This window comes from Scomber scombrus, chromosome 8 (genome assembly GCF_963691925.1).
Source record: "Scomber scombrus chromosome 8, fScoSco1.1, whole genome shotgun sequence".
NCBI classification, from domain to species: Eukaryota; Metazoa; Chordata; class Actinopteri; order Scombriformes; family Scombridae; genus Scomber; species Scomber scombrus.
Genome location: NC_084977.1, coordinates 17,259,621 through 17,285,368, shown reverse-complemented (window position 1 = coordinate 17,285,368; position 25,748 = coordinate 17,259,621). Strand labels below are relative to the sequence as shown.

General features: G+C 40.2%; 1 protein-coding gene across 1 annotated transcript in view; it reads right to left on the bottom strand.

The window, feature by feature from the left end:
* Positions 1-25,748, bottom strand: part of ttll7 (tubulin tyrosine ligase-like family, member 7) — a 71,477-nt gene that overhangs the window by 26,819 nt on the left and 18,910 nt on the right. The window contains exons 8-13 of the mRNA XM_062424080.1: positions 25,478-25,642; positions 22,151-22,309; positions 11,378-11,472; positions 9,333-9,480; positions 8,646-8,719; positions 5,366-5,501 (exon numbers count right to left, since the gene is read on the bottom strand). Coding sequence (XP_062280064.1) covers positions 5,366-5,501; positions 8,646-8,719; positions 9,333-9,480; positions 11,378-11,472; positions 22,151-22,309; positions 25,478-25,642 — 777 coding nt within the window. The remainder of the gene's footprint in view (positions 1-5,365; positions 5,502-8,645; positions 8,720-9,332; positions 9,481-11,377; positions 11,473-22,150; positions 22,310-25,477; positions 25,643-25,748) is intronic.

Sequence of the window (25,748 nt, the reverse complement as noted above, 5' to 3'; positions counted from 1 at the left end):
TCCCTATACTCTTCTACAGGGCTTTCACATGTAGTCTGATTACACCACTAATGGATATGTTTAAGCATGCAGTTAAGATCTACCAGTTGCCCAAAACATTAAAATAGGGTCTGATAACAGTTCTGCTAAATCCAGGCAAAGACCAAAAACTCTGTGGATCCTATAAGCTCTCTTCTCATCAAAATATCAATCAAAAAGTGTTTACCAAGGTTATAGCCACTAGACTGGAGACTACGATACCTAGCCTTATAAATAAAGATCAGACTGGCTTCATTCAAAATCAGTTTTCTTCTGATAGGATTCGAAGGTTCCTCAACATAATCCACTGTGACAAAAAAATCAATAACCCTTTAGTTGCCCTTTCATATTACTAAGGAATTTGATCATTTAGAATCGTCTTCCCTTTTTGCAGTTAAACAAAAACTTGATTTTGGTCCAAAACTGATACAGACGTTATATGCTAATATGTCATCTCTTTTACACTTGTCACACGGTACATACCAGAGTTGTCCCCTTGGCCCCGCTTCTCTATAAGACCACATCCTGCTAAAGAGTGTGCTATAGTTGAACAGGAAATGCATATCATCTCACTATATGATGATGATATTATGTTTTACTTGACCAATGTGGTGTTATCACTCCCTGCCCTTTGCACCCTATTAGATGAATATAGCTCCATCTCTGGATACAAAATAACCACACATAAAAGTGTGATAATGCCCCTCAATTCAGCAGCCCAAGTTTTTGGCGCAGGTGACCTTGTTTTTGGGGCATCTGTGAAGATGAGACTAGAGCTATGTGTGTCTCTGGGGTTGGGCTGTGGAGGGTGCTTGTGTCCTCTGCCTCTTTTGGTCCATGCAGTCCTGGGCATTTGCTGGCTCTGGTGGGCGTGCATGGCTCTACAAACCACTCAAAACTTGGGTAAACCAGAAAAAAGGCTGAGTGCAATGCATCATTATGTAAGAGAGCAATAAACTGCATGTTTGTTTTTTTGTGGGGGAAAACAGGGAAAATATCATTAAAAGTATTGTTTAAAAAAAAGAAAAAAGTCTACAATTCTACAAGTGGTCCTGAGGAGCTAATGATAATTTTTTCAAAAGTTTTGTTTATTTAAGTAGATAATTATAAACAGTAGGAAAACATAAATAATTTCCCCTATTTTGAATGAGGTATTTAAAAAATATAGTCCTTTTTACTGCAGTAAAAGTGCCAACTTATTAACCTTTCACGAGGTTAAAGTTTCCCCACACACAGTTGTGTAAAAATCACTGGAGGCCCATTACCTTGTTAAATTGTGCAGATTACATAGACGCTTTGACATGTTTTATAGCATGGAAGAAAACCAAATTTGACAGATTTATAGAAATTACAGATGAACTGAAAGCTATTTTCTTTCTCTTAAGTAAAACTGTTCATAACAACGCAAGTCTACATCAGATAATGCATCTCTATAGTTTGGAGAGAGCTTTTATTTAGGGATCACAAGCTGCACTGTCACTAACAAGTATTTCCAAACTTTCTCAAATTATGTCTTTCTAATGTAAATGATCACTCTGTTTTAAAAATTATACGCCCTATGTGTGTCAGTTTTCATAACATATAGCAGTACCTGTTACAGGGGGCAATACGTTCATAAACTATATTGTCTAAACAAATATTTTTTTGGCAACAGAGGACCAATATGTAGTCCTGTCCAGGGGTGAGCCTTTTGTATAGGTATTCACATTTGTTGAGAAAGCAGATTTTTTTTCTACTCTTGGCAGCTTCTAACATGACATTTTCTGCTTACATATTTCTTGGCCCATTGACAGATTACACTGTGGTAATGTAGTCATAACACTGGTCAGAACTTTATTTCCACTATGGTAAAAAAAACATATGAACTAAGCCGGTGGCAAACTTCTGTGGGTAATACTAGGTTCAGTAGGCACTTTTGGGGTTAGATATTAATGCTAGCAGACATACTGTAGACTGACAGGTAGACACCTGCTAGCCTAAAAACATAGGGCAATAAACAACCAATAATATAACCCTTTCCTTCAGCAAGATACATCTATACAAGTAAAATCTGGTCAGGACCCCTCTTATTTTTTCATAGGAAGAAGAACAGTGTCAGACTTTTGTTCTTTTCCCAGATTTTTAATTCTGCCTAGTGTGCATTATCAGCAGCACATTGATCTTGTCTCCCTACTGTATATAAAATTCAGGGGGGGGAAATCAGTTTAAAACTTATCTACTCCTTTTAAACTAAATTTAAAAAACATTGGGTAATTTTGAAAACTGGTAAAAGCCAAAAACAAATGGACCACAAAGACATCATTAACATCCTTTAATTAATGTACATTTGTGGTGCTTGCAGACCACCTTTATAGGATCTGACTGACTGTGAGCCCAGTGTCCCCAGACAACACTTGGAGTTTGTGTACTTGTTCTTTGTCTTGGTCTTTTTTTTAACTGGCAGAGTGCCAAAGTCTTATTTCTTTTATTTTCAGTATCCATGTGAATAAATGTAGGAATGGAAAAACATCAGCTGAGCCGGTGGGAAAACATAAATACTGTAGCTAACAAGAAAACACATGATTTGATGCATACCTGTCAACCTAACTGTAATGGAAGTGGGGAGAAGGGTGATGCAAACCCTGTAGAAACCAGTGTAACCCCTGGCTGTGTTAAATGTAGCACAGCAAGACAGGGAGGGTTCTCTCCAGTGCATCAGCAAGTTATCAATGGGGTTACAACACACTTTTTATGTTCTCTGATAGTGTGACAATCTGTGACATTTTTTTCAAGTCAAGGCCCACAAAGGCAGCAAACATGAGCCCTGGGGGTACAATGTCCGGCAGACTTGACAAATATGTTGATGGCAAGCTGGCAAATGACCTCTGGCCCCTTGATGCAGGAAAAACTGGCCAAACAGGCAATGCAAGTCAAAATTCCCCCAGTTATGGGCCAAAGCACTGTAATTTGTGCATAAAATCAGAAGCTTTGGTTTATCATAAGATCATTAATTGTTTTGTTTAGGTACAAACCAAATGGCAACAACCACACGTTGACACTGAAACCAGGGCAGAAGCTCCTTAATGCCACTGACTAGATGCTGGCTCCAATTGACTCCCATTTAAAAAGCATAATTTTCTCACTAGACATTACTAAAGTCCAGGTCCGGGACTTAAGCTAAGTCAGACTATTGTTGCAATATTTCTGTAAGTTGTAACCTGTCGGGACATGTTTCCGGAGGCGTGAATGGAAATACCTAGCGAAAATGAAGAAGATGGGGCTATAGGCAACAGCCCTGAGCTTCAAACCAGCTCCAATGGAAACCAGTGGGTGACATCATGGCTCACTATGTCCATCTTTATATGCGGTCTATGGTGCAAACCTATAAGAAGGGTAAGTATGTAAAAGTCTGTCACTGCACAGTTAATGGAAAGAATTCAGGTCAGACTTCCAACTCTGCCTATGAGAATGCTGGAATACATAGGATTGCTAATTTCCTAACAAGGTAAAGGGCGCAACAATAAAGTCAAAACCACTACTGCAGCAGGAAACTTTGATGCAGGCTAAAAACATGCACAACTCTGTCTGCACCATCAATGTGGCAGCCACTAGGAGCATCTACATGGACACAAGGCTGAGGAGCACAAATAAATCTATTGTAAGTCCATCACAAAAATTAAGTCACATGTTATTCTAGACTGTAGACAGGCTTAAAAATACACATTATATTTAAAACGTGAGAAAAATTATGTGCGTGAAATGTTTTATTTATGGTTTGCTGAATATCTTTTTCAGATTCAGGAACATCCATTCTTCACAATAAATTGCAAAGATTAGAATCTCACACTCTGTCCTTTAATTAGGACACTCCAGTTGTCAGTCATGATCATGTTATTAGATAGCGAACTATAGAGTGTGTTTTGTTCTTATTATCTCTATCCCTTTATACTTTGAACAAGATCCACATCTCTGTGTGTTGACTAAATTAAACTTTCCTCGGCCTGGTGTTTCGACTCGGTCTGATCATTGATTGACATCTCTATAAAAATTATCTCCAGAGAATTCACTTTTGTAAGGACACACAATAACTTTCTAAAAAAACAAAATGTGAATGGGTAGAGGCTGTTGTTTCAGCAAAAGCTGCAATAGTTGCATATGACATGTTTTGATATGATTCATAATGTTAATGTCAGAAATATTCATATTCAGTATTCATTAATAATATTCAGTTACCAAAAGAATTTTAGGTTTTTTGTTTCATCTGTATCTTCCCTACTTACCAATGCTTCTTCCCACAATGCCTTACTCTGTCTTTTTATTTTATTGATCTTTTCCTTCTGAATATATAACTAGACTTGAAAACAGAAAATTGCCTTTTTGTTGCTTTTTTGTGTACTCTACTCAAGTCATCTTGGTTTATAAACTATGTCTATAATAGTCTGCCACAATACTTTAAACAGAATTTCACAAAAACAAAAGTGCCGAAACAAGTATTGCTCAGTTCTCTTTGCATTGTCTTAAACAAACGACTATTTTTCTCATCCTTCTTTCATCACGACTTAAACACTGCTTTCTTCTCTATCCCCAGCACTCTCTCTCTCATTAACTTGTGTGGTATGGAAATCAATTTTTCTCTTTCCCTAAGTTTCCTCATACCTTTACCTTCAAAGCTTCACTGAAGCTACATTCCTCCTGGTACCAGAGAGCTTCTATGCATACATTGACTTCTAGAGCTGTTCCAATTACATTCACATGTAAATGCCCAAACGTGTGTCGCTGAGTCTTTGTCATGAACTAAATAATCAACCTGTAGGAAAGCAAATTCAAATCTGTGGGCAGCAACAGTCTTTATCTGTCTTTTATCTCTGAAGCCTCTCTGCAACTAACTTTAACAGAAAGGAAAAATAAGACAGGAAGATACAGAAAGAGGTAAACTCAAGAGAATGTCTTGCTATAACATGTGGGATTTGATTTGCTTTTAGAAGTTCACACAACACAATAAATATTTGTGGAGAGACAGAGTGAATGACAGTTGAAAAGTGAGGCAAATAGATGGAGAAGAAGGACATTCTGTCCGACTCCCTAACAAAAACGAAGGACTGCGGCACACTGTCCGCATTATTTGCGCATCCTTTTTTGTCTCTGTGGGCAGAATCTTAATAGAAATGCATGTGTGTTTCTTTTCTTTGACATCTGCTTGTCCACAAGTGTCTGCATATTGTGTGTATATGTTTGTGTGAGTCTCTGCACGTTTCTATTATGTGTGTGTGTGTGTTTGTGTGCGTGTGTGTGTGTGTGTGTGTGCGTGCGTGCGTGCGTGCGTGCGTGCGTGCGTGCGTGCGTGACAGTCTGCCACTGACGTACGTGCCTTCATTCGTTTCAGAGGATTATTCATTTCCTTTTGAAGTGAGGCAGCTCGCCCAGCGAGGAAGGTCTGAAAGGCGGCCGAGAGCAGGCTTTCATACTTCTCCAACAGCAGCTTGTCGTCTGGGGGGTAAATACGTCTGTAGGCCGCAGAGACACAGAGAGAAAAGCAAGGAGAGTGAGGGAGGAGTGGAAAAAGAGGGGGAAAGAATAGGCGAAGAAGGGTCATCAATTCAGGAAGAAAGAAGATTGGAAGGGAAGAGAATAAATTATGAAATAGAGAAAGAGAAAACAGAATTAGGGGGTCACAAAGAAAAGGATGCAGGTGAGAAAGAGAAAAGGGGAGAAAAAGAGGGATTGGGGTTCAGCAAAGGAGGAATACAAAGTTAGAGGAGGAGTGGTGACAAAATAATGAGTGGCCAGTGAGGGATAAAAGAGAAAAGGGGAGGATTGTAAGAAAAGCAGGAGAGAGAGGGTTGGCAAAGAGATAGATAAAAGATGAAGAAAATGAAAGAAAAGAAATGATAGGGATACAGACCAGGAAGGATTGTGAGCCAAAAAGAGATTGTAAGAAGATATGGGAGTGGACGGAATAAGGCACAGAGAGGTCGAAGCACAGCAGGTAAGAGTGGTAGATGGACAAAAAAAGAGCAAGCATGAGAGAAAACACAGACAAAAAAGAATTACAAGATAATATGAATGACAGGTGTGTGGCAGGATCAAGGGAGAAGAATAAAGGAGTGGTGGGGTGCAAAGAGAATGAACAGAAAGAAAGAAGTATTAATGGGGACCTTGAGTTAAGTAATTACAAATGTCAGGCAGTATTTTCACATGGTGTAATGCATTAATGCACAACTGCTTCCCACACTTACACACACACCTCCTCCCTGAGATGTGCACTTACTTTCCGGTTTGTCGCAGTCTTTGCTAATGTGCCTATTCACACGTTCCACATATTTTGTGCCCTCAAGACTAAACTAAAAGTGCTCTGTGTTTATCTTAGGCCTGAGGGGATTAGGAAAATGTATAAACCTCCGCCTGGTTATCCTCATAATACATCTCCAAATTTCACTTTAGCCATCAAATCAAAACAATGACAGTGTTGTACAGTAATCAAAATAAGCATTGGCCAGTGTGGAGTGTCAAAGCAGGGAAATAGTTTGGCTTTTACGAGGACATATTTAGAGCCAGACTCGTCTGGAGTTGAAAAGGTCACTGACACAAGCGCAGACCTCCTATTAAAAAAAAAAATATAGGAGCGGGTGTGCTGTTAGCGCAGCAGCAGGAAATTTCTTCCATGGCAAGATGTTTTGTTTTTTGGGGGTTTTCTTTGTAAATATTGATAACCACACTTTTATTTCCTTTTATTTCATTTCTTTAAATAATTTGTGTATTTATTTAAATGTTATTTTTTTTTCTATTGGGGAATGTTATTGGGATGACAGTGCAGGAAGTTCAGAGCTATTCACACATCAGCATCTGAGATTTTAGTGTAAGTACGATGCCAAGTAAAGTAAAAAAAATTATACAACTATACCATTAAAACTTTTACTGCACCACATCTGTCTTTTTACAAGTGTATGCAGTGTTTCTGTCCTAGGTACAAGATTTCCATATTGTTGAGAAGTTGACCCAATTCTATGCATTATTTTAGTTACTGCAGTTCAAATCAAGCAACTACTGGATGTTGAGAGACCTGAGATGAACCAACAGCCAAGTCACTTTAGTTCCTTCCCTCGGCACTATCCTATATGAGATTTTTTTTTTTAACCGCCACACGTTTTAACCACCTTTACGGTACATGAACCAGATTCTTTTCTTCCTCTTGACATACTTTCCAATAAATGTGTCTCTTCACAGCAGCCGGATATAAACTGAACAGAAATGATAATATGTGAAAAGAGCCAGAACTTGTCAATCCTCAAAGAGCAACATAAGTCACTTGACTGAAAAGCAAAAGGTCAACACTTTAATAGTGGGTGTTAACAGCCTTCTCAGCACTGTACATATGGACATTTTATTTGAGGGTGACCCTGCAATATTTTTTTTTACATAAAACTTCCATGCTGATGGTTATTTTCCTCCCACATGTTCCCAGTCGGGCTAGAGGCTAAACTATTATTCATATCCTATTTACATCAGTTTAAAACCTTACTTTTCATTGTATTTCAAGTATCTTGATTCCAACTGCTTGAAAGATGTTAACTGAACAGTGACAATGATATCAACCAGCTGAGTTTCCCTCTGATGCAACAGGGTCCTGGCTTGTCTTTACCTGATGATGAAGTTTCATCTAATGCCCAAATCTAAGTTCATTACCCGAACTCCAATAATGAGAAGCAGTGTGGTAATCAGACTCCAGTGCTGTGCCAGGACACCATTTGAATGCTAAGAGGTCTTTATTAGTGGTGCTCCAGACAGACCTCAGCCTGTCTGATTGACTGTCTGGCTGCCTGTCGGAAAAGAGGAAGGAGGTGACAGCACTTCATGCCGTATTCTGACTAGCCATTCAGTCAAGTGATGAGTCAAGAAGTCACTTAGACTTGGAGAGACGGCAAAAAGGGCAAGTATGTGTGAGCCAATTGTGTGGGCGTGTGTGTGTGTGTCTGTGTGTGATTGTGTGCATACAGTTGTGTATGTGCAAGAGACCAAGACCTGGAAAATGTGTATATGTGCACGTGTTGAATAAAGAGTAAGAGGCAGGAAAAGAAACTGAGGGAGTGAGGGAGTGAAGGATTGAAGGAGTAAAGGAGCATTAACATTTTATAAGGGAAAAGTGGCAAATCAAAACTGTTGCTGAATCATGTTCTGAGGTGAATCTGCTTCATCTGTGAGGTGACTATTAAAAATTGACACACTCTATGTCTTTCAAGGTCTCAGCTGGAGTTAGAGGAGAAAAGAATAAAAGTGTGGAGGGATGGATGGGACATGGAGAATGGCTTGCAGTAGGCAGGCAAAGTATACGTTTTATGTATACTCTAATGTTGCAAGGGTAACTTTGAGAAGTAACAGTAAGAACTTTGCCATTACACACTACCTCTGATTTCCTTTCTCTCTCTCACTCTATTTTACATATTCTCTTGGTCTTAATTCTTTTGTTTTTATGTTCCCCAAAAATGGGTGCTCTCTGTTGTTTGCTCTCCCTGCAGCAGCATTATTTATTCTCCTGAGAGCTTGGCGCTCCACAGATGACCTCATAAATGTAAGCGGAGCTGGCACAGGAATTAAGGGTGTAGTTCCTGGAGGGAGAACCCCCTCTCCCTGGCTGTTTGCCTCTTCCTTACCTGTAGTTCCCCAAATGTTGTTTTTCATGCTCTTCCCTGGAGATCTGCTTGCGGACCTGTGCCAGTCGCTCTTTCTACAAATAAAAGACAACGAAAAGAAAAAAAGACTAAATCTTTCAGGTGAAAGTCACTGCCACCCCCTATCTTCTACTAGAAACAGAGAAAGAGTGGAGTCTTTAAAGGGAGAAGGCATAAAGGGAGAAATATAAGGAGGAAGTTGTCTCACCCATACAGTAAATGAGTCATAATTTAGAGGCAATTTTCCATCTACACTCTTATTATTATGTTAGAAAGGTATAATTGTGGAGCTCAGTTGGCCAATTTGGAGTAAAGCAGAGAGTAGGGGGTCACTTCAAGACTGGCACTGCAATATAATTGAGCACTGAGTAATATGTGCCTGCAATAGACCTGAAACTGGCCCCGTACTTCAGCCATAGCAGCACTCATAGATGAAGTAGGGCTCTATGGAGCTAATTTCCTGCCAAAACTTAACAAACAAAACATGTTTTACAAATGCCCTACGATTCACTACCAAACGTAGTGTGGTTTGCAAATACAAAAGACCATTAACAAGCTAATGCATTTTGTTTTGCCAATACAAAATTTAAACATGCCGGGTAATTTTTTCCTAGAAAAAAATAAAACTTGAACCAAATGTAATAGTTTATTTATTTGTTTGTGCCTTACTAGTTCTTCTCTCCTTCGCTCCAGTGTGTGACGTTGTTTCTCCCAGTCTGATGAAGCAGCTGAAAGTTTCTTCATGGAGCCATGGCCATAGAGCCGTCTCTGAGCCTCTGCCTTTTGCTGAGCCAGGTTGCGTTTCTTATCACTGGCTCTGGATCAACACAAAGAAGTACATGAGTCAACACAATGCATAAGGTAAGGGTTTAGACACCATATGAGAACACTACCTCAGAACAAAACCACTGATAAACATTTTCTGTTTCTATTCTGTCAAGCTCCAGCTTTCTACAATCTTTAACTTACATCTTTGACTTGTTTTTTGCTGCTGTTAAAGAAAGAAACGCAACTGAAATTGACTTGTTTCAAACCATTTAAATGTTCTTGCCCTTATTGTCCATAGTTACTATATGTAGTAGCCCCTTTATAATATTTTAACACTGAATACTACTCAGTAAAGTCATTATCTGCAGATAAACAGTTTTCATGAATGTTAACTACTGTGATGTGGTTAGACTGCATGCAGGTCTCATCCCTAAGCTATGGACTGACCTAAATTTATCTTTTGATCATCACATCATTGTAATGGAGAAAAAAGAAAATACCCCACAAAACACCAAACAATATAGAGATAAAATATGGAGTTGAGACACAAACAAACCCACTAACTCAGGATGAACAGGACCAGACAGCTAATTCTGAACAAGTGGGCCATTGCGGTCTAGAGAAAGGGCAATTCATTTTAGTCAATCGCTGGCCCTTTAAATTGGATATTGAGTGCTGTTGGGGAGCTGAGGTTTATCAATGTCCATGCCCAGCCGGGTCTGAATTGATCCCACGTTGATACAGTTGGTGTTGTGAGCAGAGTCAGGAACCGACCCTACCCCTTATACACTACCAACCCCTCCCTTTAGGGAAGCAAAGCCATTACTATATAAGGAAAAAGTGAGCAAGGTAGAACAAAGCTCTCATTCACTCCAACATGAACATAAGCAGTTTGTCCAGTGGAAAGAGCTCCCCACCGCCTTTCAAGGCCCCCTACAATTTATTTGTCATGAAATAATCAAATCTCCTCTTTTAATCTGTGGGAACACAGCAAACATCAGCCATGAAACAAATCATTTTGATAAGAGATTTGTTTGTGCCGACTGAAGCTGGGAGTGAGGATGAAGTGTGTTTTAATGTGGGATGGCTGCACCACGCGCCACACTTGGCCAAACTGAATCTATGGTGCTGCATGTAATTGATCCATTGTGTGTGTGTGTGTCTGTGTGTGTGTGTTTGTGTTTAGTAGAGTTGAGACTATATTTAGTGCAGTAAGGGGGAGGACAAGCACAGAGAGTGAAAGAGAAAAAGAGAGCAAAGATCCAGAGGTCTGGTGTACAATGATCAATCACTGGACAAACTCATTGTAGCCAGGGGACAGAAAAGCATGCCAAGAAACACACATATATATACAAACACACACACACTACATATAAAACACATAAATTACACAACAAGAGTTGCAGAATGTGTAACATAAAGAGGCAAACAACCACACACACAAAACAAAGTAAAAGAGCCTCACATGAAGCTTTTGTAAATATAAAGAGCAGGGTAAACAATGATATCATAAAGTACAGGTAAACATCACACATTCAAACACACACACACACACACACACACAGCATGTCTGATTGAAGGGTGCACAAAGCGCACAATAAAGGCATAGCTTTGTACCTTGGCCATTATTTGTATTTGTATCCACCACAGCATTACCAACACACATATTTACAAGGACAGCATTTTTTTGTCCAAAGCTAAAACCTCTTGTTACTTTTAGAATAGTGCCACTTCTGTGTCATCAGTCTGAATTGTGCCAGCATCAAAATAATTCCACAGTTTTCAAGGTTGACAAATAAAAGAAAAACTGAAAGAATCGATTGGGATCTTCAAACATTCAGAGCCCTGTAAAATAGTGTTTGACGTAAGCTTTGCCTACCCCTGCACTTGAAACGTAATGGGCCCCTAAATGGAATTCATGTGTGTCTGATGGTGGAGAACAGTACCTAATGTTGAGGAGTTTGAGAGCATTGAGCAGCACCCCTTTCTTCACGTCGTAATCAATCTTCTGATCAGTCCCAAAGCTCGGAGCACGATTGATCTGCCAAAGAGGAGAGAAACATTCAAAGAATATTTTACTTCATCTCTTTTTTTTCTCCTTACTTCTGAATTCAGCAGACAGAAACGCTACGCAATTACAGGAGTGGATTTAGGGCATCTTTGGAAAAAAGAGCAAGAGAGGAAAGAAGGTAAAAAGATGCAAGGGGTGGATTTTTTTTCTCTCTGAAAGACACTTTGGAATGCTTAGCCTTTGCCTCGGTATAAATCCTGCCTAACACTGATGTGTGTATGCTTGTGCATGAAGAAAAGGCTATGTTTGCTTGCTTGAACACATGCACACATTGTGTAGGTTAGAGTATCACCAGATAAGTAACCTGCCCTTTCAAACACAGTAAGCGGCCCATGATTCTGTAATCTAAGTATGCCAACTACAGCCAGGCACTGCAACATCCATCTATACTATTGCCATCAATAATCTCTTTGCGAGCCTCTGTGTTTTGCCACATCACAGCTCAATGCCATCATATACAATCAACTGCACTCTGAAAGATTCAACTGAGTGAGAACAGAATAAGCCACCTATGATTTGAGGTACAAAAGCCTCAATCACCAGGGGAAAAAATCAACAGTGGCTTACCTTTCTTAACAGAACAATTTCCAGTGCTGGTGCAAGGTATTCAGATATCAGTTATTATACCTGACACAACAAATCAATTCTTCCTTTTTACACTTTATTATGTTCTCTCTGTCTCTCTCCCAAGGTGAGAAAGAGATTGTGTGAGACAACAAAAGGACCAGCAAATGGAGAGAAGTGCGCAGGTAGGTTAAATGAACTGGCAACTGTGATTGGAATGATGTCTTCCTATGAGGTGACTTCAAATGACAAAGCAACAGATGCCCACCAAAAGGCTGGCTCGGTTTGATAAACCTTGATTGTTGAGATAAGTCAGGCCCCCTCCCAAAGTCCTTTTCATGTGGGGAACAATAGGATGGGTGGCACCTTTGATGTCATTAGAATTGTAATAACTTTAATAAAAGTGTATTTGTTTTATGAGTGAAAGTAAGTACATGTGAGAATTGTGGACACATTTCTTCAACACAAAGGAATATCTAAATGTAGAAGTGTGCAATGTTTGTATTAGTATAAAAATGTTATCTGGGTAGGACCCTTCATAGGGCAGTAGAAATTGATGAAGCTATATTTAAACTTGTGTCGCTGCTGTAATTTTTTGTTATGACTGATTTGAACATACTGTATTAAATATCATTGGGAAAATGTTCTCCGTAGAAGATTGTTTATCAAATATATCTTTGTAAAGATTACACAAGGGCATATAAGTTTACACCAGTTGGAAACTCTGTAACTTAGCCATACTGTTTTAACATGCTATCCCTCCCTTTTTTGTGTTTGGAATAATTGAATTATGTTTGTCACGTTATTATAATGTCTGCCTCAGTATGACCAAACATTGCTTCATCTTTTGGTGTCCTATTGGCTTATATTATCTCCATAATAATTACTTGATTGTTTGTTTGTTTGTTTACATGTATTTACTTTTACATATTCTTACATGGATTGGTTTACACATAAGCCACATGCCAAAACGTATCCGTTTTATGACAAAAAATCACTGCTAATAAGTCTGGAAACATAGCCGGAAATGTATCCTTCCCAGTAACCTTAATCTGCAATCAGAGTGAGTATTTGTGTCAGAAACATTATTTGTCCTGTTCCTATCCTCCTTTTGAAAAAAAAAAAAAAAAGCAGTTGGATACAGTTGAACACATCACAGCAACACAAGAGCTAATCAGAAGTTGTAATTTCAGTCGCAGAGCAACACTGAGCCAATCAGAGACTTTAGAGCATGTTATAGATCCATTCTTTCCACCAATCAGCAATGTCAGTAAACACTGGTGAAATCAACCAAAAAGAAAACAGCTTGGTGTGTGACATGGGAACATTTGGAACCAGAACGATTTTTTGGCAGAAAATAAGCAAGAAAACCCGAAAGCTCCTTTACCAAGATGTGCAAAGCGTCACAAGGGTTGCGGGGGTAGCACTTAGAAAGCTCCATCCCTCATTCTCTCCCCGTCTTTTGAACTAACCATTACTAATCCTGACACAAAGGTGCTTACTGCTTTGTGGCAGATTGGGGAACAGTGCTGTAAAATAATATTTCACAACCACAACTAAGCTTCCAAGAACTGAGACAGCCACAGTGTTAACTGTATTTCCAACTGTGGGGCAGGTAGCCCAAAAAAAAAGGTGACTAATGAATGACTTTCCATTTGAAACAATCTAGGTAGGCTTAAGTGAATCAGTAAAGCTGCCCCCTACATCAATAGCTACTCCCAAATTGTTCTTCAGCCAGAAACCAAAACACCTACGAAGTTGTTAAAAAAAGCAAAAGTGTGAAGCAGGGAAAAGGTAAAAACAAGCAAACAAGCTTGAGAAACCGTATCCCAAGCTGAAGATGTCTATGTTAACCTGAAGCATCAATATAAACTCCTCTGAGACTGTTGGGCCTTCACTGCTCAATTCTTCAACTAATTCAGAGGACAGATCCACAAATACAAGTGAGCTACTAAATATACACCAACAGGAGGTAGATTTGTAAGGGCGTGCCTTCGTCAGTGTGTGCGTGCAGTGCACCCACATGTGCATTTTTCTATTAAGCAATCAATCAGAAGGAGCGGGAGGTTGGTGATGAATGTCTTCCAGTGCAAAGAGGAAAAAAGGAACAGAGACCCTATCCAACTCTTTCACTCAACAGAAGGGACTCTACAATACATTCCTCTGTTTGCTGAGGAGGACAGAGCTACACTGGACCTAGAGTAAGAAAAAAAATTACAAAAGAAAAAGAGGAAAAGGTCTGTTTTCATTTAAGCACTCACCAATATGACAGCCACAATGAAAAGAGTATGGCTTTAGAGTGCTGTAGCCTATAGGTAACAGCCAGACTGGCAGTGATCCTGGCGACGGTTGTCTCGTTACTTGTCTTCATTTCTTAGTTTGATTTGTGGTGTCAAGCTGTCACAGGCTAGACTGGCATTGCAACACTTGCTGTCTCTCTTTGCTCTCCCTCAATCTTTCGTCTCTCTCTTTCTATTCTCTGCCTGCCGTGCGCTCCTCTTCTTCTGGTTAGTTTCTCTTCCCACTCTGTTTCAAGCTGTCTCTCACCCCGTTTTCTGGTCACTCATGCCCCTTCGTTTGCTAGCCCTCACTCTCTGGTCGTTACCTCTGTCTTATTCATTTCTCTCTGTGTGTTTCTGTGTTCTCCTTTTCCTCTCTGGCAGAGGAAGTTGGACTAGTCTGGTCCTAATGAACCCCTGCAGGCTCTCAAAACCCCCACTCTGATTTCCTTAAGTGACTCTGGCAGGGTCTTAAAGAAGCCCCCGGTTGCTTCAAGACGCATTCAATAAAAATGTCAGATGAAAAGATTAGACACTCCTTTTTACTTTGATTCGGTTCAGCATCAGCATCGCATCAATGTAACCCAAATATCGCTTGGTCAAACAGCAGAACGCAGGAAAAGAACATATCAGTCAGTAACTTTTCACAGGACAGCTTTATCCTCTTCTGATCATTCAATTAAATATACCAATGCTTTTATTTTCTGCACCTGGAGGTGTGTGACTTTGACGTACAAGTTACCTGTCAATGTTTATGGCAGAGGTGAAATAAAGCTTGTGGTGGGGGGCCTTATTTATTTTATTTCTTTTCCAACTCTCCTTTTGGTTTGAATTGTCTGTGAACTGCAAGTCTCTCCTCTGGTCTTTATTGCAGGTCCTAAAGTACAAACCGAGGGGGTGAAGTGCAAACCACAAATTTTACATAACCATTTGATTTGATATAGTTTATTGATTTTCAGGGGGGAAATTCTCATCACCCACTGGTTCAGATGCAGGGCTAGTCTGCTAATGTTTGTTCCCCTTCCTGAGCAAGTGAGAACGTATTATATTGCTGAAGCATATCGGGTAACTAAGTAATGGTCATACAGTAAGATCAAGCATTAACAATAACACTATTATTACATATTATTACATTGGCCATTTTTTGCTCCTGCCCATTTTAAGAATAAAGTAAATCTTACTTCATACTGTGGTATTGGTCCCCCTCTTCATTGTTGTAATGTCAATTGAAAATAAAGACAATGAGGAAAATCCTCTCCAATGATCATACGGTTCACTCATTTTTGAAAATGTAGCGGGCATCAAACAGTTTGTGTCTGTGGCCTCTGCTGTGTCACACCGATCCTAATAACATAGCAACAGCAATGGATCAACAACAATCAGCTGCTTTCTTTCCACAACAAATTGCTTCCCCACATCAACATCTATTCTGTGTCTGGAATACTCGTCAAACAAGTGCAAGGGCTGGTCGTGATTAATCGGTTCAGAAAAACGAACCCCTCTTATTATTCCTGACAGAGTGTAAACAACCACTGCTTTGACAAGCCTCCCATTCTGCCACGCACACTCGAGGGTATCGGCACAGTTCAACCGCTGTCAGAATGGAGTGTTTGTTGCTGCACAATGGTGGAATGATAAAGGGAGGCAGAGAGGGAGATGGGGGGTGGGGGTGGGGGGCATGAGTAGCAGAGCGACAGAAAGACAGACAGCTGGCCACCCTGTTAAGTCGCTCTCTTGTTTCAGCCGTCTTATCAATCACTGTTTTGTTCTTTTCGTGCCGTTTTTAGTGGTCCAGTCGGACACAAGGAAACTCTAGCTGAGCATGCTGAGCTGCTGGTAAAGGTCCTGGGAGTGAGCGGGCCAACGCTTAGCTTAACCACCAGTAAACCTGACCTTTTTTTTGAAGACACACAGAGATATAATCACACACAGACACAAAAAGTAGAAGATGTTTCAAAAGTGCACCGAAAAGGTAAGAGTGGACACACTTAATACCAACTCAAGTACTTGCAAACATGCAAGAATACATCAATAAAAAATACCTGAGGTCCTAGTACTCAAGTATGAATATGCAAAAATATATATCTTCCTTTTCAGTCTCTCACACACTCTCAATCACAACCACACACTACCGTTCTATATGTCACCCATGAACATGCAATATACAATACCAGTCAAAAGTTTGGACACACACTCCCATTCCCTTGAATAAGAAAAGTGTGTCCAAACTTTTGACTAGTACTATATATCTTCCATCTCAATCACATGCATGCACACAAACACACAAACACACACAGTGACACACACAGTGACTGCTACTGCCGTATACATGCCTGATGATAAATGACTAAATGTTGGGGTGTGTTTTCAACTGCCCCATATACGAGGCCCGTGCGCTCCTAATTTGATACTTATTCCATGAAATAGTCATGTTGGGGGAAAATGGATGGCGATAGAGACAGACAGTCCCATACATCATTCTAATTATTCTTTAATAAACCTCTTATAAGCCAAAGAGCGGCTTGTAGGTAACTACTGCCACCTAGAGTTCACAAGAAGAAAGGCACCCCCTCAGAGCTAAGGACAATATACATGGACATTTAAATAAGAATGAATCGCAAGTGCCACATATTAATCATGGCAAAAGGAAAATGAAAGGTGAAAGGGGGCAAGAGAGACTCTGAAAGATAATGTTGTATGTCAAACTGTATGTATTCTCCTCTCCTCATTTTTTCACCCTGGAATTCAAATAATAAATTCAATCATGACTGGTGCCAGCACAGGAAGGATGTTAATTTCTCCATAATCACAATGAATATACAATAATGTTCCCGTAGGCTGTTATACGGGTTAGGAAACACGTCTCAAATTTCCCTTTAAATAATTTTTCCAAATCTACTAGTAAAACAGCAATGCTTTAAATCACTGTTCTTTAGACTTTTATGAAAAGCTATAAGAACAAACAATTTCCATCACACCCCACACAGATGAAATAGAATTTTAGTTGAATGGTTAAATAAGTGAGTGCTACTATTTTTCTGCGCAGGAAAGTAAGAGTTTTTTCAGCAGTTCATTCATTTGCAGTTTGTGTGTCTGTGTGAGTATGGAGAGGAAGGCGGGTAAAAAAAAATCCATGTGTGGGTTCCTATGTGTATGTGTGTATCATGGCATCTGTTTACACTTGCCATCACAGATTACTCCCCACAAACACACCCCCAATACAAACACGCATACACGTACATTTGCACTCAAAAGAAAAGGAAGTCTGGATTATGTTGGCTCTGAGGGAGGGACAGGCAAACCAAACTCATCTTGAAACAATTGGGGGCAGAGCACTGAAACAGGGGAAAGTTGCAGGAAGGGAGGGATGGAGCGATGGAGGGAGTGGAGTGGTGAAGTATCACAGCCCTTGGGGGAACAGTCCAGATGCAGTCTGTTGGTCTGTTGTCGTAATGCCCATTCACATACACACATACACACACACACAGACACAAACAAACCCGTGCCACAGTTGACCTAACCATGCCCGCCTCATTAGTTACCAATCACTCTGCACGATTTGTCCTGAGCCACAGAAGGGATAGAGAGACGGGAAGTGATGGATAGCGAGATGGTAGTTAAGTTGCAGCCATCAATAATCAAGCTGTTTGAGCTCTGGTGTGCGGTGGCATCTCAATACTTAATACTGACATGTACAACACAATGAAAGTTATCAATCGAGGTATCTTCTTCTTATCACGTTTGTGTTGCTTATTGAATTGGTCTACTTGTGTGTTTTGAGCAGGATTCCTCCCTGCCTCTCCAGCTGGATAAAAGTATGAACTCTGGGCTGGAGTTTGAGTGTAGGCAGATCAGAACCCCCCCACACACACACTATACAGAGGACTATTCACTGAGGTACAAAGACCACACGTCCACACGCGCACGCACACGCACTCACACTCACACAGTAGCATTCACAATAAACACACACACAACAGTAATCTTGGTTGTACGCAGTGGCTCTCGTAGTGCATATGTATGTTTATAGTGCAGAGCAAACATACACAATATATGTATGTACCCATTTAAACACAGCACTGACACAGCACAAATCAAGTTTAGCACCCTTACACACTGACTGTGGCCCTAACAAGCGGGCCGACAAGCCTTTGAGCTGCCTGGAACCCAGCACAAGAGACAGCTTCGCACTGACCAGGAAGGTTTATAATTATTCCTGCTCACTACAAACACTTGTTTCTTCTTATTTAGAGGTGACCAGCTGGAGCTTTTTTTAATGCTGCGTGTGGGGGGAACAGCTATAAAAGAAAAAAGAAAAAAAAAAAAAGGAAAAAAAGTGAAGTGAGCCAGCGACTATAATGAGGCAGGGCCTCAATCCACCGGTCCTTGTGTTGGGTTCCATGAACACCCATCGGGACCTCGTGAGAATGATCAATTGTGCCCTTTGTCAGGTTCTGTTTCAGATATTAAAGGGTGACACATTTTTTGTGTATATATTCCTCTTCTCCTCACCCATCACCCACCGAACCTCTTGTGATTTTTTTTTTCTATTTTCCTCACTCCATTTGACATTTGTCATGCCGGCTTACAGCACATGGGCCTTGGATAAACTTGGGGTCGGGGGGGTTGCAGGGGTGATAATGCTATCCGATTGCTATATTTTGCCACTGAGTGAATGCACTCCTTATGACTCACACTGGATTTGGAAACATGCTGTTCTCTTTGACCCACACGCCCCAATTTTAAGACGACCCCACATGCTAGAAGATTTTATAATTAAAGCTTGCATCATGATGCAGATCCTGAACTAAACTAAATATATGTGCATTTCTGCGTTATTATTTTTATTTTTTACGTGCATATTTGTTGTGCCATAGTTTTTATTTTGCTTTTAAAAGACAAAGAAAACACTCAATGAAGCCCTAAAAGCAAATGCTTTGGCAATGACAATACAGTCTGTGCAGACTGTGTGTGTGTACACTCAACTGTGTGTATCTGTGTGAAGATCACGGCTCAGTGAAACGCCTTTTCTATACGAGACACAGATGCTGTCTGGGCTGGTTTAATGAAAGTGAACGTCTCAGGTTACGCCATTTGAGCAAGTGCGCATGTATGTGTGTGCTCCTATGTAGTGCTGATAATTTGAATGTCAATAGGAGGTAAAACTTATGTTAAAAACCCTGATGAATTAAGATAAAGATCACATAAAAGCCTCACTCTCTACTTTTTTCATGCTCTTCTGTCCTGTCCATATTTGCTCTGAGCACAATATGCCTGTTTGATACTTTGCCTTAGTTTGAGAAGCATCATTCTTTCCCTTTCTGTTTTCACCCCTGTGACAAGCTATTTGGCAGGTGTGCACTGGTCTGTGAGTGTCCAAATTCGTTATCAGCATATTTGTAACAATTTCTCTTTTTGCTTGTCTGCTTAAAAAGAGTATGTTTGTGATATCATGCACAGAGGTTTTCTTGCAATACCAAGATAAAGGCAAGCACGTCCTCTAGTCATTGGAGTTTTGAGGTGCACAATTTTAAATACCTTGTCCAGAAAACAAAAAACTCTATTTTCTGTAGGTGTAATTGGAGGATGTGAGAGGCAATCATGTTACTTTTCCCTCCGCAGCCTCCTACACAGACCCAGAAAATGGCAGACAAAAATACAAATACAAAGGGAAGGACTAATGTAATTTGACAGTTTCTTATATATGATACCATCGAGCTTTCAGGTATCTGACTGGCTTTGAGTTTACACAGGTTGAACTTTCATTTCCTGGCTGCATGTTTGCATGTCTAACAACCAACTTTGACATTTTAAAGAGTAAAAGAGGAAGAGTGTCAGAACGGCAGTCTGGGTAAAGCCCCAACGAGGCGTGGCACACATAATTCACAGTGACACCAATAAGGAAACTCGAGAGGTGAAGTCCACAAATTCAAAACAAACCTGTGAGACCTAGATTGTGTTTCAATTCCTTACTAATTTTTACTGTTTTGGGACTCGGGGAAGGGACAAAAAAATGGTGAAATAGGATGAAATAGATTCAATTTACCACAAAATGTTGCAGTGATCTGCTGAAAATTTTAATTTGGACCTGAGGGCTTGCCATAGGGTACGGTTTGTGGCAACCAGCCTATGGGCCCGGCTGCGTGTTGTGTCCCTGCTGAATAGGAATGAACATCGACAGGCTAAAGAGGTAATAAAGTTATTTTAAGGCTTGACAGCCTGCACAGTGAGGATTTGAGAAGGGGTCTCTATGCTTGCAACTATCCCCTGACTAATCAGTTCAATTTTGGAAATAAATGATTGTTGCTGTAAATGTTGCGTGAAAGAGAAGCAGGGTTATGTGTGTGTATGTGTGTATGTGTGTATGTGTGTATGTGTGCGTGGGATGTTAATTGATGAGAGTTATAGAGAGCTGCTAGTAGCACAGGGGGGATCATTACTGCTGGAGTGGAACAACTGCATTCACGGCTGTTTGCCATGTCTCATACACATTTACACTGGCACACACTGTCACACTGCACCAGCAGTCAAAAGGAACACCAGTCTGGCTCTCTCTTGTCGTCCTTTTGTCATATAGTACAACTGCTCAGTCACACAAAAGGAATCAGGTAGGGTAATTATAACACCCTAATTCCACGATGACTTTTTGGTAAAATCGTAAGATTTATTTTGGGTTGGCATGATAGGGAAAAACAAACAATTATCCCAGAGGCATTTCCCACTTTTTAGACAATTTGTGGAAAAGGGGAGGGGGAGAAGGCGCACAGCCACTTTGGGTTAAAGGATTTAGGTCATGCTTTAACTGACTGGCTGACATCAAAAAGGTGAGACGGAAATCCTGGAGTGGATTCTGAAGTCGAATCCTTCTCCTGAATGACTGACACTTGAGAGACAGACACTGAATGAGGGGCGGGCGTCTTGCTAGTCAACTTGACGCCCTGACCTATATTTTCATACCCTGCCTGGAAGGTATGAAAATATAGAAATTATATTAAGAAAGCTGTTTTGTGTGTGTGTGTGTGTGTGTGTGTGCCTTTGGGAGAAGAGGAGGGGTATTTGTCTTAGATTGCTGTGCATGCGTCTATTTCTATACCTATATGTGTGTGTGTATAAATGCACACAGCCATGTAACAGTGTGTGTACATTTGCGGTTGTGTGTCTGCCTAAATAAGACTGTGTACATGCATCTTTGTGACTGTGTGCGTACTTTCCTTTGTATTTATATGGGAATGTGTCTCTCCTTGAGTTCAGGGGTGCATAAATACATACTTGAGACTGTGTGGGTATTTGTGTGTGTTTCGGTGCACCAGGGACAAGAGCGTGTAAGCACAATCAGTGTGTGTTTATGCTTTCTGTCGGTGTGAGGCAGAGTCTTCCTCTCTCCAGCTGATGGCACATTACTTCAGTTTAGGAGCCGCTGTCACTTTAGAGGCAATACAGACAGGTGAGACTCCACAGACTGCAGCCCCTCTTTTTCTGACACATGGGTGCACACACATACACACACTCAAATACAATTTTATAAAGCACGGTAGTACAACACCTACTGCACATTCAACATTTTCCAGTGTTTTAATGAATACAAAAACATTATTATGAAATTAACTTAAATACGGTTTAAATGGGTTTTTTTGTTTTTTTAAATTACATGTATTATAATTACCTTTAAAGCAAATATAAAATAACACATCTATTTTATAAAAAGTGTCAACATATATAACATAAAAACATCTTTTTTTATTTACAAAAATTAAATGTGGTTTTTGACAGCAATGGCAAGTACACACACACATGCGGAGTTGTACCTCCAGTAGCCAGGGTTTGAGTTTGCGGTCCAGGATGATGTCAAAGCCCAGGACCTCAAAGCAGACACTGTCGCTCCCTGGTGGCTGGCCGGGGCGACACATGCGGTATGCATGCAGCACATGAGGCTCAGCCACTATTAACGTCTTCACAACCAGCTCCTGGTAGGGCATACACAAACACAAAGAGAGAGAGAGAGAGAGAGAGAGAGAGAGAGAGAGAGAGAGAGAGAGAGAGAGAGAGAGAGAGAGAGAGAGAGAGAGAGAGAGAGAGAGAGAGAGAGAGAGATAGAGAGAGAATCATCAAGCTGAACTGACACAATGAAAGAATAAAAATCAGTCAGTTATATTCATCCCAAAAAGCCATAGGCTGCCATTTGTAGCTACAAATTAAAGGTCTTCTTAAACTCAAAATGGTGAAATTACATGTCACACTTTAATTACAGGTTGCAACTGCAGACTGCTTACAGTACCTTTGGATTTAGAACTAGATTCAATAAGTAATAATAAGTACACAATGTAGTAATCATGACGCATAGACTTATAACCTGTAGAACTTCTTTACAGAGGTAGTTTGACATAATCTGACAATTTTCTTATGTTTTAAGACAATCTGTTGGTCTAAAAACTGAGGAGATACACAAAGTACTACTGGCCCAGAATCTTTTGAATTTCATTCACATACAGACTTATTCCAACATTGGTGGTGGTCCATCTGTGTGGCTAGTGGCTCCCAGTGTTTGCTGGCTGCTACCTGCCTGCCTACTCCCACTGTGCAACTGGGGTAAACATGCTCACTGACATACACACTCTGCAAAAACCTTTCCACCAGTCAAGCCCCACGCAGTGCTGCTGGCCTGCAGTCTGCCCAGACCAGTCTGACTGCTGGGTGAAGGAGAGGGGTGCGGTGGTCTGGCCCTGGCCTGATAAGGAGGCAGCCCCCTGCCACCCTTTTCTATCTGTCTGTCTGTCAGTCACACACCTACCTCCATCTGTCTATCCATCCCCCTGTCCGCACCACAGGCTGCCCAGTACAAACACCTGCTCCCACTACCTCTGTTGTTGCCCTAAGTCCCCAGCACTGGCTGGTGTGTATGTGTTTGTGTGTCTTTGTCCCTGCCCCTATCACCTCCCTCCGTGTCCCAAGCCCCCAGCATTGGCCACGGCCGAGCACTTTGCATTTGTGTACATGTGTGCCTGTGTTTTGTTAGCTTTGAGCTTAAATAGTTTAATAAGCCTCTGAATTTTGTTTATCATTTTATTTTTTAAATTTCACCTGCATATTTTTGTACATTATTTCAACTATTGTACATGCATGAATATAATGTATTCATTAAATCTCTGTTTTAATACAGTAGCGTAATTTTCACTTGTGTCCTGATGCTTATAGTGAGGTTCCTTGGTTCAGTGGATATTGTAGCATGACTTGACTGTCAAATTAAACAATAAAATAACACTTTCTCATTCAAGTGAAGTGGAAGATGTGTCCAAACTTTTGGCTTGTTGTACTGTAGAACATACAGACAATAATTTATATAATTCTACTTTGTTAAGGCAAGAACTCGTTGCCTTTGTGCAAGTATTTCTGTGCCAGTTTTTTGTGTGTCTATTAAAGTAATGTATTATTTGGTCAAATTAAAATATATGCCTTCAAATTCTTCAAAGCTATTTTCTGAAACACTGCATTTTAATTGAAAACTGTATCTACTGTAGTAAAAAGATGTTCACTTAGGATATTTTGTTTTTCCAAGGGGCATAAAAATTCTTACATTTGACTGAGTGCTCATCAGAATAGGAAGAGATCCATCCATGTTGCCGAAGTGTAACCTTTTCATACTAACTAACAAACTGTCAAATATGACTTTAGTCTTTGGCAAGGCCACGCATTTAAACAGCAAGCTACAACTGCTTCTCAACTGTATTTTTTATTTAAATTTTTCTGCAAGAGTGTGTGTGTATTAGCAAATATAAAACCCATATAAAAAAGCAAACCTTGGATACTCTGCACCTCATCAATAATACCTCAATATTAAATAGATGCAAGTGTATACACACTAAAAACACATACACAATTTTCTTAAACCCCACAGACAATCTTTTTGGCAAACAAACTCTTTGATTCTCTCACTCTGACCATGACTGTTGGCGAAAAGAGTCAAGGCAGCTTGCTATGTCTGTACAGGAACAAAATGTAAGAGGAGAGATGAAAAGTGAAGGAGAGAGGAGAGTGAGCAGAGAGCATAAATACAGAGTTGAAACAAAGCACAGAATGTGCGAACTGACAGCACTAACACCAAAGTGATGCAACTTCAGAAGAAAGGGCAGAAAAAAAACTGAGAGAGCAACGGAAAAGGACGGTCTGGGGCTAAGTCAGAGGGTGACACTTTGGTGTATCACAGAGGGACAAGACAGGAAAGAAAAGGGAAAAGACTAAATTTAACACAGTGACAAAATGGAGCACATGGAGAGATTGCACAAAATGGATAAGAGAGGACAATAAAGATGAGGAAAAGTTACCTAATTTAACCCATCACATAAAGCACTGGCCACATTACCTAGTCTTAAAAGCTGCTTTTTAAACAGAAAAATAAAAAACAGAAAGCTGATTGAACGAAGAAATAAAAGATTGCCTTGAGCAGAGTATAATAACCAATGAGATTTGATTTTGAGGTTGCATACTGGTAGCATAAGAACAGACAGTACCAGAGAAAAAGCACTGAGGGACCGTACAACCCAAATGAATACAGACAGAGGGACTAAAAGTCAAGGTCAAGAGGAATGAAACAGAAAAGCACAGAAACATGGCTAAAGAAATGGGTATAAAGGAGTAACTGAGACCATAGTAAGAAAAAGACAAAAGGGCACACGACGGTATGATATTGTGTAAGTAAAAAGAATGAATCCGCTTCAGGAGGTAAAAGAATCAACTAGACATTGATGAAAGAAAACGAACAAGGTAAAGGTGTTTTATGACACGGGAGCAGTGCATGATAGGGAGAGCTCACCCTCCAGGAATGATGTTTTCACCAAGCTCTTCCAGAAGTTAAACAAAGCTCTGAAGCTCACTGAATTACTGTCATAACAAATCATATCAAACCTTTGGCAGTTCACCTGTGTTTTGTGTGCAGCCATGTGTTGGTTAGTTGGTTAGTGTGTATACATGAGTATTCACTTACATAATACAATTACGCATGTATGTATGTGTTGTTTGCATTTGTGGTGTCTCTGTTATCATACCCCGCGTCTTTTTCTTTTGTGGCAGAACACATCCGTTGGGATATGTCAGCATATAACTGTGTATGTGTGTGTTTGGGTAGACTACCCACGTACAGAGACATCTCCCCAAAATTTGGCTACGTCATAGTCGTTGGTGCGGAGGAACTCTGTGAACCAGCTGATGGATCTCTTGCTGCCTTTGTCCACAGTCTCATCCCGCTCAAAGTTCTCATTGTGTTTGTTGACCGAGTAGTTGGTCAGGTGCATGTAGAGCTGGCTCTGTGGAGACAACAAACAGACATTAAGACTGTCATATGAATGACAATGAATAATAACAAATATTTCTCAATATTGAGAAATAGAGTACATCTATTTGTAAAATAAA